General features: G+C 36.6%; 1 protein-coding gene across 14 annotated transcripts in view; it reads right to left on the bottom strand.

Moving 5' to 3' along the window:
* Positions 1-14,663, bottom strand: part of TANC2 (tetratricopeptide repeat, ankyrin repeat and coiled-coil containing 2) — a 686,196-nt gene that overhangs the window by 85,692 nt on the left and 585,841 nt on the right. For all 14 annotated transcript variants that reach the window (XM_007482545.3, XM_007482543.3, XM_007482542.3 and 11 more), the window contains 2 exons: positions 7,882-8,113; positions 393-559 (listed from right to left, as the gene is read on the bottom strand). In XM_007482545.3, coding sequence (XP_007482607.1) covers positions 393-559; positions 7,882-8,113 — 399 coding nt within the window. The remainder of the gene's footprint in view (positions 1-392; positions 560-7,881; positions 8,114-14,663) is intronic.

Here is a 14,663-nt window from a genome sequence, read left to right as displayed (position 1 = left end):
AAAATTTTCCATTCCCCAAACTCCCCATATATCAGTTTTGGTGAGCCAGCTAGGAGAAAACTTAGAAAAATTTTAACTTTAGATAGGAAAATCAGTTAGAAACCAAACAGACAATTAGGGAGTTAGATGGAAGAATTATCTCCTTGTTATTATCTCCTTGTTCCTGAAGGTTAACCTGTAAGACTTGGAAAAGGTGCATCAGGTAAAGAAGGCCATATGTAGACAATACTCAAGGTATTCTATTACCTGTCTTTGAAATACATTAGAGATTTTTAATATTATTTTTGAGAGAAGTTATTACTAGGTTAAACTGGGGCAAAAAAGAGTTATCAGATAGGTTTAACCTTTTCCCCAAGGAAAGAAATATTCAATAGCAAAAGAGACTCACATACCTGTAAACTGGTCCTGACTGTTACTATCAGCTTGAGCCAAGAAGGGAATTTTCCAATCATCTTACTAAGAAATGACACTATTGTGTCCCCATAATCTGGTTTGTGAAATTCTGCTTCATTTAACCCATCAATTAGAATGATGAAATCTTCATCTGGGATTTTGTTCTCTGTAATTGAAGGAACCAAATTATTTAGTTTAAGTTCAGGGCAAAATAGTTAACAAATTAATAGTATTTTTTCCCTTGGAGTATGATCATCATTGTCTTGCAGGAAACTACCAGAAAAGGCGTCTCTCATGGCAGTTACAATGATGGAATTACTGAAGACTACCTTTATTACATACTTCTATGATAATTTAATGGGTTTTGAACAAGTTTCTGAAACTCCTCTAAAACTAACTGTCTCTGAGGCAAAGGGAACAATTATATCAGTTATTTCTTATATATCCTACCAAACTGACCTCTAGGGCCACTGGTGGAGAAGGTTGAAGTCCATCTAGCAAGGCCTAATGTGAGTTCAAGTCCCCTCAACAACTCTCAAGGAAATAAGTAGATAAATAAATCTCCTTAAGTGTTGAATATTTCTAAATTGAAAAAAAAAATGAGTAAAGGTGGTAGGGCAAGGAAGTAATTTTATTCCACAATCAATGACAAAAAACTTGAAATGTAAACATCTGACTTTGGTGTGAATGAATTTCAGTTTTAAATATAATTGTCAGTCAAACACAGGATAGATGGATATGTTGATCCATACCAACCCTGAAATTCTATGATTCTATATAATCATTATCATTAGATGACTCTAGATTTTGCTAGAAGAGTGACAAGTGAGAAAGGGGCAAGACTTTGGCAAGTGAACAAGTGACAGGGTTGGGAGAAAGGTAGACTTAACACTTTTCATCTTCAATTCCTCTAGGGATGAGAAATGGTGTCCTGAGATATTTTTCTATTAAAGCTGAAAGTGGACATATCTGCCTGTAATGAATTATAAAGGCTGTATTTGAGTTCTTCCTTCCTTCCTTCCTTCCTTCCTTCCTTCCTTCCTTCCTTCCTTCCTTCCTTCCTTCCTTCCTTCCTTCCTTCCTTGGATTTTGTCTTCCAATAAAAGAGCTTGGTTCATTGGATACTTAAATGAAATACTGCTAATTACACTATTAGGTCATACTAAAGCACAGATTTAACTATAAATTTGATCTAAAGTAAACTTTTAGGAAAAATGCATAATACAAATTTCAGATATTATTCTCATCAAATGGTATATGAACATCAAAAATAATCTTGAAAATGTCTTTTTTTCCTGTCAGGCTACCTCAAAGTGTACCACAAGAGTGTGATCAGCTTGCCACACAACAAAGGTGCTCTTATTCTTGAATTAAAGAAATTCAAGTCTATTAAACTTTGGGGTTTTTTAATTCTCACTGAGATATTTTTTAATAGCACTTAGTCAGGAATATATAATAGACCCATCCTGAGTCAACTATCTAGGAAGGCTAACTTTCATGTTGAACCACCTAATACTCCTTTCCAAGAAAGGAAACAGGTCGAGATTTTGGAGAAGTTTAGAAGTGGTCTGTTGCTCATCTGTAGCTGATAGAAGTGACTTCATGTTTGGCCACAGACTGATCTGCCTATATAGTATACTGAGATGACTCACACCTTTCTTTGCATTCTCAGATCTTAGTATAGTGCCTGTTATACAGTAGGAACTTAAGCACCCAACAAATGACTAAATCAGTTACATTAGAGTTAGTAATGCAAAGTCAGACAATTATCAGTTTAATAATCTTTATCTAATCCAGGTTTGTAAGGAGACAAAGTTTATTATTCAGAAGTTTTGTCTTATGGATGATAAAGGAGGTTGCAGTCCAGACTATCTACTGTTTGATGATATCCCCTCAAGGTTCTCTTCCACTCTGAGGAATTCACATGGATTTATCCAAGTGAGTCTACTGTAATAGAGGGTTTTTTGTTTTTTTTTTTTTTTTATGTGGGGATAGAGGAGGGGGAATAATCAGATGTAAGGGTAGGGATCCCAGGAAATCTGAGCTCTTGGCTTGGAAATGACACCTGCTTGGGGGTAGCTGAGTGGCTCAATGGATAGAGAGTAAGGCCTAGGGAGGCCGTGGGTTCAAATATTCCTCACCATTCTTCTGCTTTGAAATCAACACACAGTATTGATTCTAAGACAAAAGGTAAGGATTTAAAAAAAAGAAGTAACACTTGCTGTACTGGCTCATAACCTGAATCATCATCATCACTGGATGTTCTTGGGACCAAAGGATTTTGAAAAGCCACATATGTTTATATCCCTGTGAGTAATAAATTTCCTGACGCATGATGCTTTGAGCATTTATGTTCCTTGTTGGTAACTCCTCACCAACAATCCCCTCATATACTTACTTATCATTCATCTACAAAAAAATTCTTTATGAGAATTGTTTCCAAATTAGCCTCAACTATAAAAGTGATGAATTTATTCTAATTCTTTGAGATATTTTAATTTTTCAATTTTCTCAAGAGGGTGTCTATTCCTAGAAGATATCTAGAAGGGTTCAAATTATTTATTATCAACTAAAATTGTTATCATTTGCAAAGCCTCACAAATAGATATCATTATTTGGGGATAGCTAAGAGATTTGTCTGAGATTTCTTATTCTGCAGGAATTGATGATGAGGACTATTTATGGATATAAAATAACACAAAAAATTTCACAAACTTGAAAATTGTTGACAGAGAAGTATAGGACTTCAATAAGTAGTGTCAGAGGCTTCAATGAATAATAACAAAAGACCAATTCCATCCTTCTTCCCTGCTGAGTGATATGGTATCTGATACAAAATTAAGAGATGATACCTTTCTTTTATGCTTTGTCTTAAAATGTAAATATTCAACCATGATCCAGATTAATCTTTTGTATGTTATTTTATCATATAACTCATTTGTACCCATGCTCCAACTGACAAATCACTGGAAAAATCTAAAATGCCTTGTGAATCTTGTTCTGATAATTAAATGTTTCTTAACAACAACAACAACAATCTAAAGTCTGGCATGCTAATAGAAAGGTTTTGAATAGTCATCCATTGTAACCAAGAATGGAAAAGAAACAGAAAACAAGAAGCAAAAAGTTACCAAATCTCTCAAATGATGGGAGTAACCAGGTAATAAGTGAATGCTACCTCTTGTATCTTCAGAGAAGTCCATGAATGAGGAGAGAACAATTATATATAATTGGGCATTACTTTGTTTCTTTATCATCAGAGTTCCTTTATCACACTATAGGATCTCTAACAATTTGGGGCTTCTAAACATTTGTTAATCTGCTTCCTGGAGAAGAATCTCAGCATCAGGAAAAAAATGTCAGGATATATGATGTTCCCAGTTAATAAGAAGCATTGAAGTTCTTAGGAGCACCTCCACAGGCTGATCAGAATAGAAAGGGGCACATGAAGCTTGAGATCAAGGCAAGGATATGAAAAAATATAATTAATTGAAAATAGAATGTCATTCTCTAGACATGATGTTTTGCATGATAATTGGGCTTTTCCTGGTGGTCTAGAAGGGAACTTTCTTTGAATCTTTTTTTGGGCTCTTTGCATCTGTTGTTGGCTGGGATAGGGAGGTAAGAATAAATGACTGAGAACTGCAATAGTTGTTTCCTGGTAAACTCTATTGGCCTGGGAGCTCTAGGAGCTGCCCTACTTGCTATATAGTCAATTCACCCCTAATTGTTCTTATAAATAATCATCCTTTAAAGAAACTCCAAAAGCATCAGTTCTATAATCATCCCATAAATCTTTATTTCATAGATGGAGCATTTGAGACTTGGAGAGACAAAGCTAAGAGAAAGGTTCATTTAAGTCTTTAATGAAAAATTCAGAAGTGCTATACATTCTAGCTGAACCATTCTGCTATCAGCACTGGTTAATTGTTTTTTTGGGATTTTTTTTTTCTTGTGTGTGTGTCTACATTTATATCTTTTTCTCTTAGGTGGCCCAAATTATTTTTCACTGAGCAAATCATATATATTTTTATCACCTCTTTCAGAGCCTTGTAGTATTCTGAAAAATCTTTTAACCCTCACATCTGAAAGGATGATAGTATCACAGATTCGGAATAGGAACTGACTGCAAAGGTCACTTAGTCCAACCCCCTTATTTTATAGGCAAGGAGGTAAGACCAGGGAAGTATGACTTTCCCAAAGATTATAGTTTGAAACTCAATTTATGTTTTCAGATCTAAAATGTTTCCATTAATATCTTTTGCAAGTAACATTCCAGTTAATTTTTAAACTACACATCTTTTTGCAAAAACACTTGTCAGCAACAATCCTGGACATGTTAAAAAGATAATCGAATGATGCCAATGACACTTAGTGGTGGTTGCAGGAAACCCATATGTAAGAAATATGCTGATATCTATACAGGGTTGTTTTTAGTTGTTTTAAAATAGAATCTTTATCTTGTCTCCAAAGCCTGGGAAGGAATTATCTACCAAAGCTTATAAATGTAGGCAAGTGTACCTTCTTTTTAGTGTAATTACATAATAAATTTGGAAGAATAAGCACACTGGGGTTTTGCCCTTATAAGAATGTGTATCACAAAGTAAAGGTCTTTATGTCTGATCTTCTTGGAGTCTTCCTGCATAATGAAGATCTGGCATTAGGCATAACTTGTACAGGGCATTTGAGGAAGGAAAGTTGAAAAATTATTTAGTAAGTAGAGGATAAATATATTGTTCAAAATAAATTATACATCTGTGAAAAGTTCTCCCTGTTTTAGAGATAACTGGCAATGACTTGGAGTTAGTTTGCCAATGTGGCACCCAAAGTCTTGTGCAAATTATATCTCTCCATTCCGCACATCCAACCATCTTGTTTTAGACTTATGCATTGGATACGGAGATAGGAATGCCAAAAGGTAATCTGACTTCAGAATCTAAATGACATGCTCTGCACAGAATAAGAATTTTTAAAAGAAGTTGGATGGGCTCATTTTACATCACTAGGCCTTCGTTTCTTTACTTATAAAATTAGGGACCAGTAGGCAGTGCCAAGATGGTTGAGTAGTAAGAAGAAATAAAGCTTAGTTTCTTAATACAACTCATCCAAAAAGGTCTATATATCACAATAGACCATGACATGATTGGAAAAATCAAAGACTTTGGGTGTTCGAAAAAAAAAGAATGTCTGAAAGAAAACAGTAACTGAGTGACTCCAATCTCAGGAACTAATGAAGGTTTCAATTTCAGCCTTCAGCCTTGTCTGAAGCTCCCAGTGGAATAACCAGGGCAGGTGTCTGAAACTGAAGGGGAGCCTGTAGTTCTGTTATTCTGATCTGTGCTTTCCAGGTGGCTGACAGTCTTTAAGTCCAACAGCAGTCTAAAGGTACTTCCAAACGGGGGAAAAGTCCATGGGTAGCTCATTCACTCTACTCTATAGATTCTTCTCAAGTTCAGTATGAGCTTTCAGAAGAAAAGGAAGAGTTGGTAGCTGTCTTGTGGCTTATTCACTGCCTCTTCTCCAAAACTCCCTAGCCTAATATTTCCTGGCCTCATATATGCTAGGGATATCAGTTCACAAGTATTTGACTTCTTTCTCAAATAAACTATTCTCTTGGTTGCTGTTGTTCAGTCATCTGGTCATGTCCAACTCTTTGTGACCCATAAAAAGCTATCCATGGGGGTCTGGCAAGGATACTTCTGTGGTCCACCATTTCCTTCTGCAGTGGATCCAGTAGATCCTTTTTGTCAGGCAATCAGAGGTTAAATGACTTGACCAGGTTCACACAGTGAGGAAGTATCTAAGGCTGGATTTGAACATGGGTCTCCCCAATTCCAGGCCCAAGTACTGAACCACAGCTACCTCTATCCATTCTCTTTAATGCTTGTTTTTTTTTTTCTATAATAATTAGCTTCCTTCAAGGTCAGGGTCAAACAATAATATTTTGGTTAGTTTGACCTCAAACAAAGTTTACAACCACTTGGAGCTTAGAGATCTTGGGAAAAGGGGTTTATTCACTTGAAGGCTGTTCTACCATCTTAAGTGTATATGTGATGCCACTTTTATTTCCTCTTCTCCAGCAGACCAGTCATTCAATCATGCAGGTCATGTCCATTCACTGTAGGCATCTACAGGGCCCTCTTCTCTTTCTTCTCTATACTATTTTATTTGATAATCTCATCAGCTCTCTTGAATTTAATCAGCATTTCTCTCCTGATGATTATCAGATCTATGTATTCACCTCTAACCTCTTCTCTTAACCTTCAAGTTTGCATTTCCAACTGCCTACTCTGACATCTTGAAAAGGATGTCCAATTGGCATCTTAACGGCAACATATTCCAAACTGAATTCATTAAATTTTCTACAAAGCCCTCCCTTTTCTTCCTAACTTTCCTATCACTTTTTAGGGTACCACCATTTTCATCATCATTTAGGCTTGCAATCTGAGTGTCATCCTTGATTTCTCACTCTAATTTCCAATATTTCATCTGTTGCTATGTTCTGTTGCCTCTAACTTTACAATATCTCTCCTAAGTATCCCTTCTTGATTCTGGCACGGATGCCAGGTTGATATATTCCCTTATCACCTCACACCTAGACTATTCTAATAGTCTGTTGGTTGGTCTCCCTGCTTCAAGTTTCTCCCTACTGTTCTTTATGTTTCACTCAGCTATCAAAGTGATCTTCCTAAAGTGCATATTTGACATGTCACTCCCCTTCCATTTAATTAACTCTAGTGGTTCCCAATACTCCCAAAGTAAAATATAAACTCTATCTGGCTCTTAAAGTTCTTCACAACTTGGCCCCTTCTTACTTTTTCTAGTATTCTCCAGCTTACTTTAACATACTCTATGGTCAGTGACACTAGCCTTCTAGAAATTCTTTGTACAGGACACTCCATCTTTGATTTCATTTTCCCTGGCTGTTTCCCCATATCTAGAATTCTGTCTCTCTTGATCTCTACTTCTTGGCTTCCTTCAAGTCTAAGATAAAAATATCCTCCTTCTGTAAGACGTTTTTCTCCACCTTCCTTAATGCTGGTGCCTTCGTTCTGAAATTATCTCCAAGTTATCCTGTTTCTATCTCATATATACATTTGTCTAGATGTTTTCTCCTCCATTTGAACGTGAACTTCTTGAAGGTAGGTAAATTCTGGTATTTGTATAACAGAAATTAATTACACTAAGAAAGAAGAATTAGATTTCTGAAGTGTATTAAAAACTGATTCCTATAGATAAGATCCTTCAGAAAGGATTTTCTAGTACTAAAATCATGGTGATTTTGATGGTCACACCAATAAGAACACTTTATTTTCTTTCCCTTTCTTCTCCCACCTCATTTTGGGGATTTCTTGTTTGGACAACAGACTGACAACTAAGAAAGTAAATGATATGTAGATTGCTCTGCTGGAAAGGGCAAACTTTGGAACTGAAAACTTCTACCCTTCCCTGTTCTCCTGTTCTCCACCCCTCCTTTTTCCAGGCTACCTTTGTGGAGGTTCTCCAGGGGCTCAAGGACTCCTCTCCGGAAGGATGCCATGGGATCCTGCACACAAGATCGTAGGCTCAGCATGCTCTGCAGGTGGGGCTCCCGAAGAAGTTGCTCCCGGTAGGCAACAAGTTGAGGTGAACGGCAGAGTAATGCAGCAACATTGTGGACAAACTCTGGTACCAAGCAGGTGTAGGCATTGTCTGCTTGGCAGTAGTGATAGGCAACCACCTGCAAAAAAAAAGGTAATAAAAACACACAGTCCCATTAGATAAAGGAAGAGTCTGGGGCATGGCCAAACTCCATCCAGACAGTTTAGGCACAATTTAAAAATCTTCCAGGTTAAAGCTAAGGAAAAACTAACTTTCCTCCCTCACTTCCTTTCTTTCTCTCCCTTTCTTCCTTCTATTTAAACATTTCTTTATATTTTATTGCTTACAATTTTTTAATTCATTTATTTATAAAAAAAAAACACCTTACCTTCCATCTTGGAATCAATACTGTATGGTTCCAAGGCAGAAGAGCAGTAAGGGCTTGGAAATGGGGGTTAAGTGACTTGCCCAGGGTCACCCAGCTGGGAAGTGTCTGAGGCCAGAATTGAACCTAGGACCTCCTGTCTCTAGGCCTGGTTCTATTCATTTATTTTTAATACTCATTTTTTTAAAAAAAATTGAGTTCCAAATTCTCTTCCTTTTTTCTGCTCATTTCCCATTCACTGAGAAGGCAAGCAATATGATATCAATTATACTTGTATATAGCTAATATGAAAATATATTTAACATGACTTCACTTGCACATTTTTAGTTGTTTTGGTTATGTTCAACTCTGTGACTCCATTTGGGGTTTTCTTGGAAAAGATACTGATTACACTGCCATTTCCTTCACCATTTCATTTTCTAGATGAAGATATTGAGGCAAGTAGGGTTAAGACCCAGGGTCACATAGCTACTGAGTGCCTGAGGCTATATTTGAGCTCAGCTTTTCCTGGCACCATGCCTAGTGCTCTATCCACTGGGACAACTAGCTACCTATAGCATTTTGAAATGGTACCAAGTAGAAAATATATATTAATCTAAACAAGAAGATCCATTTTAGAAGTTACCATTTTTGTTATAACTTATGCCTTGTGAGATTTATTCAAAATTTAAAGCATCATCAAATCCTTGAAAGGAAAATGGCGGTGGATAAAGAGCCACAGTCAGAAAGATTTGCATTTAAGGTCTGCCCCTGATACATTTACTGTGTGAGTTTTGGCAAGTGTTATAGATATTGCTATTAGGGGAATTTTGATAGTAGGAAATGCTAGAGTGGTAACACCAGGAAGCCAATTAGGGGAAAGACTGGATCTTGTGCTCCTCCTACTCTACTTACCATTCCCCTTCAACTGTCTTGAATGTTCTTCTCAGAAATGGTAAGTTTGAAGGTTTCCTCTAATAACTAACTCTCACAATTAAATCTTTCAATTAAGAGGTCTTTTATTATTTTAAATAGAGGAGGCAAGGTGAGGGGAAGGGATGAGAGGAAAATAGGTCTCCCTAGTTTTATAAGTTATCCCCGTTAACTGATGATTCTAAGATGTCTTAAGATTCACGAAATAATGTTATCTTCCCTAAGGGGAGATGTTGATAATAAAGGCTGACAGGTTTCTTCTGAGCTAAACCCCAAAGTCTTCTCAGCACTCAGTCATATGGATAATCAATGACCAAAGAGAGAGTTTTTCTTCCACCTTCTCTTCCAACAGCCAGAGAAGGAAGTGAAGTTCAAGAAGCTGGGCTTCCTAACTGCTCCTTTCCAGATTCCATTGGAATTCTGTCTCCATCTCATTTGATTGGCATTTAATCAAGTTCTAAGCTTCTTGCTTTTTCTACAGATCCATTTTGTCACTTCTCAAAAAACCTTCATTTACACAAACCAATCTCCCATTGTTCCTATGCAACTTGTAACAAGGATATTAGTTGCAGAAGAGTTGCTAATCTTCATTGGAAATTTCCTCTACCAATGAAATCACAGTGTACCATCTCCACCCCCCCAAAGAAAATCAAACTGTTACTGAACACTGAAATAGAAGTACAGTATCTGTATTAGACAATGGAGACTTCAGCATTTTGGTTAGATGTAGATCCTGCCTTCAAATAACCAAGGTATCAGTTTCTCTATGAGTCTTTAGGCTCATAGAGATCTGGTTTACATGGGACATCACAGAATGTTAAACCAGAGTATTATCTTTATTCAGTTGTGTGCATAGTGTGGAAGAGAGGAATTGGGAAGCATTCAAGAGGCAGAAGCAGTGGCTGAGTGGTGACCTGTCAGTCAAATGAGAGGGTCCATTTTTGGAATGTTACCGGGAAAACAGTTAGAGGCAAAGCCAACTGCTGGCTGGCTGAACTCTGGTTACCCTATTGCCTTGTATCAGGGAAGGAGGAAGGAGTTTTTTTGTCTTTTAACCTTGGAGACAGAAAAGAGTGGTGGCCTGGTAACTTTGAAGGCAGAAGAAATAAGGGCAATAGTCCAGATATCTCTCTGACTTGCTCTGTTGATGAAAGACATTTCTCTCAATTTGAACTATATATTTACCATCCTCCAAAGACTCATTGTAGTATCAGGGAAATCCCCAATCCTCTTACCTCCATTCTCTATCTTTTCCTTTCTTCCCCAAGTAAACCATTACTTAAGATAAAAGAAGATAAAGAATTTCATTTGAAACATCATCAACTTACCCTGAGTGATTTAGAAGAAGAAAAAGAAGAAAGGGGGGAGGGTAGGCTGAAGGGAAGAGAGGGAGGAAGGGAGGTATTGAGGGAGGAGGGAAAACAGAAGAAATAAGATAACTGCCTGATCTTTAGTTGTCTATCACCAATCAAATATACCCTCTTATTATTATTTACTACAATAGGACATACCCCACAACCTTGTGGATACTGTTGTTATATCAGCACTGCAAATGCCACTTATTTCCAATGTTCTCTATTAACCAACTTTGTGTAACATGCCTGGGATCTTGGTAAAGTAGATCAAATGGGACAGAGCAAGCAGGCAAGACCCTCAGGTCTATGGCACTATTTCCCTAAGATGGTTGAGTCTCAGAAAGTCAATTCTACTGAAGGTCAATCAATAAACATTTATTAAGCATCTACTATGTACCAGGCACTGTGCAAAATTCTGAGAATATAAATACCAAAAGGAAAGACAGTCTCTGATTTTAAGGAAAGAAAACAAAGAAAAAAAAGTTGAACAAGTTGTGGGGGAAGGGAAAGTATGATATTGGAGAGGTCCAAAACAATGCAACTTGGTGGGAAGAGATGGCTAGTATGGGTAACCTCCCCAAATGGAGGTTCTGGGAGATCTCTACCTTCCAAATAGAGAAGCCCCATGGGTAGAAGGTACTAATGAGTTGTAATTACTAAAGGCTATATGATATTGCAGGCTGAAGAAATTTCTGGGATATCGAAGTTCAGAGGTATGCAACCAGGTGTGAAATGAAGGGGGTAACCTGCCCCTTTTTGTGTTTCCCCTTCTTTTGGTCTGAGCTACCCTAGACTCAGGATGGTTGACTAGAAAGAATGACACCATAAGGAACACCCTGTCTAATTCTTTCTCCTCTCACTTAGGCCACTTGACTCTTCACAGGGTTTGAATAAGATAGAATTCCACTAGTGAGAATTCAAGCAATTATTTCCTAAACTGTCCTTTTAGGTCTCCTTGACTAAGAGTTGGCCAGTCTAATCCTGTATCAAGTGTTTAAAGGGTAATTTCTTTCTTTCTTTTTTAAACTGACTACTTTATCACATCTTAAGTACTTTTTATTGACTGTTAAAGACATTTAGGAAATGTTATTTATACAGATTAAACTAGACAGGAATAACTGTTGGTTATTTGATATATATATTATATACTGATATTACTGCATTATCTTTTGTGTTTTTAAGCATAACATCATTTCTGTTTTTCTTTTTTAACTATGTATTTTTAATGTTATCTGAGATCACACTTGAATCCCTGTTTTTTTGCATCTGCCTGAAACAGAATTCTGTCCAGTTCTTCATTTTAACTATATATGAATCTTTGTTTCAAGTGTGTTTCCTGTAAACAACATATTTTTGGATTATGCTTTTTAATTTGACTATCATCCTTATTTTATGGTGAATTTAGTTCATTCATGTTCACTACTACATGGTTAACTGAGTATTTCCTGCCTTTTCCTTTTGGTCTCCTATTGTTATAAATTAAAAATAATCTTTGAGGCTTATTACTGGGTTTATTATAGTAAAGAGAGAAGAAGAGAGAATAAAAGGTTTTCAGCCTTTCTAACTTTAGGTAAAAATTTGATCCTCCATTGCAGCCAGCACTCCAAGCCATAGCTTGTCAGAGATGGCCAGGTAAGTAGGATAAGAGAGCAAGCCCAGATATAGTTAGTTCAGGACCATCTAGAAAAGAGAGTTCTTTAGCTTCCTGTGCTGGCTTTTCAAAATTATACTCCTCCCAGCCCCAGATCATAGCCCAATGGCTTTCAATGTCATACAACGTTATGCTAGGGACAAATGACAATATTATGTCCTTGCACCGGCGCTAGGAGACTCTGGCATCAGGCCCTCAGATATGACACATGACTCTGTGACTCCTATATTGAGTCCTTCTGAGATGGGCTGAGTTAGGGGTTCCTTAAATATTTATTTCACATACTATTTAAACAGAAGAAGGGAGTGGAAAAAAGGAAATGGTTGTCACTAATAAAGTATATTTGAAGCATTCTGTTTTTATTCCTCTGTTCTCAATCTCTCCAAAATCTCAGGTCCTGATTTTTGTTCTTAATTCTTTCTTTCTATATTTAACCCTTTTATAATAAAATCCCTAAAGTTGAAGCTTGGGTTGCTTGTAATATTTCTTCTCTGTATCTACTCTTCTCTTTTCCTTGTTTCTGCCAGTTTCCTTTTTGAGGTTAATGTTTTTCTATAACAAACTCTAAGAATGTGTGTGTGTGTTTATGCCTGTATGTTTTTGATTCTCCATTATTCATTTTAGAAAAAAGTGAGATCAAGAAATGTCAGCTTTCCCTGATCCCTTCCTTTATGTGGTAAACTCTTCTGCTGGTACAACCCTTTTATGCAAAATAGTAAAATTCCTCCTCCTGGATTTCTTCTCTATGGTATTTCTTTTCCCTTTAATTTTGTAAAACCAACACAAAAAAATCCACTGTCTTGTGTCTTTAACTCTGTGTCCCTAAAAAAAATGTATTCTGAAGGTACATTTATCTTTTCCCTAATAGGTTGCATTTCATTGTGTTTATAGTTCAAAGTTTATAGTCAGAACTTTTCTTTTTATCAGGATTCAGTTTTTTTCCTTGTAGGATTATATTCAGTTTAATGGGGCAATTTATTTTTGGTTGTAAGCCTATCTTATTTTTTGAGATAGTGTGTTATAAGATTTTCCTCTCTTTTGTAGTAAGGAGCTGCTGCTAAGTTATGGGTGACCCTAACTATAGATTTGAACTCTTTCTTTGTGGATGTTTACAGTTTATTTTCTTGGACTTGTAAACTCTGGATTTTTGCTATGATATTCTTGGGTGTAATAAGTTTTGGGGTTCTTTCAGGAGGTGATATCAATTTATTCTACCTTTATTTTCCCCTTGGTTCTAATATATATTGGCAGTATGATTTCTTTTATAAAATTTTTGTTATTGATAATTAAAAAATCATATTCATGTAGTCTTGTAGATTCACTGAATTGTTTGCTCATTCTTGGTCCCCCCCCCTTTCCTAGTAAGTCCATTAGTTAGGTAAGATTTTATGCCTTTTCTAAGTCTTTTCTTTTTTTAAAAAAAATTTCTTCCAAACTCTCATTTCATTTCTAATTTCATTTTACTTCTCATTTAATTTCCCCCAAATACTTTTGGTAATCCTTGTGGCTAAGCATTTAAAAAAATTGGGGCTTTGCTTGTTGTACAGCTTTGCTGTAGGGTTACTTTCTTCTAGGTTTATTGGGGTTTTGCTTGTAGTTGTAGGGTTACTGTCTTCTAGATTTATCTTTTGTCTTTTTCTTAACTGATAATAATTCTTAACTGTGTTTGTTGTTTTCTCATGCTTCTTCATATTTGCAGTCTTAGTTTTTGGATTGGCACTTTGTATTGGGCTGATCCATTCCAACATTATGGATGCTTGGTAGATCTTAATTGGTCCTTTCTCCTTGATATTTCACATGACACCGCGCTGTTGATCTGTATCGGCTGGTTTGTATTAGTCCATACCATCTGCATCAATCCTTTGGCTCTGTCTTAAGCCTCCTAGTGGTTCACTTTGGAATCTAGTATGGGCTAAGTTCTACATTTTTTCTTCCATGATCCCTAATGAGGAGATGCTGACACTTCTTGCTATAAGCCTTAAGAAGCAACAGTAGGATGGTGGAGTTTAAGCTGGTCTCAGACCTTGCCTCATTAGATCTGTGGCTTAGGTACTGAATTAGCCTCATTTCTTGTTATGGCTTTCTGTATTTCAAAAAATACATGGTTGGTCTCTTATTTTTCTATGGGGACTGGTTTCTCCTCTGGTTTCTATTTTGACATGTGTCAGGGCTAGGATACATATTCAAGTTCCTGATTATTGGGGCTTCGGTTGGCTTAAAACTTCTATTAGAGTACTAGCTGACTCCAGGACTGTTTGTGAGAGCTTTTCCTGGCTTCTCAATAGAACAATTACAAGACCATTTTGATAGATTGTACACACACACACACTGTGCTTTTCTCCTCTCTGCCAGCTTTTAGCCTCTTCATTAGAGTTCATGCTAGCTT

The sequence above is a fragment of the Monodelphis domestica genome, chromosome 2 (genome assembly GCF_027887165.1).
Source record: "Monodelphis domestica isolate mMonDom1 chromosome 2, mMonDom1.pri, whole genome shotgun sequence".
NCBI lineage: Eukaryota > Metazoa > Chordata > Mammalia > Didelphimorphia > Didelphidae > Monodelphis > Monodelphis domestica.
Note: the sequence above shows the minus strand (reverse complement) of the source record. Positions and strands in the feature narration are given on the sequence as shown.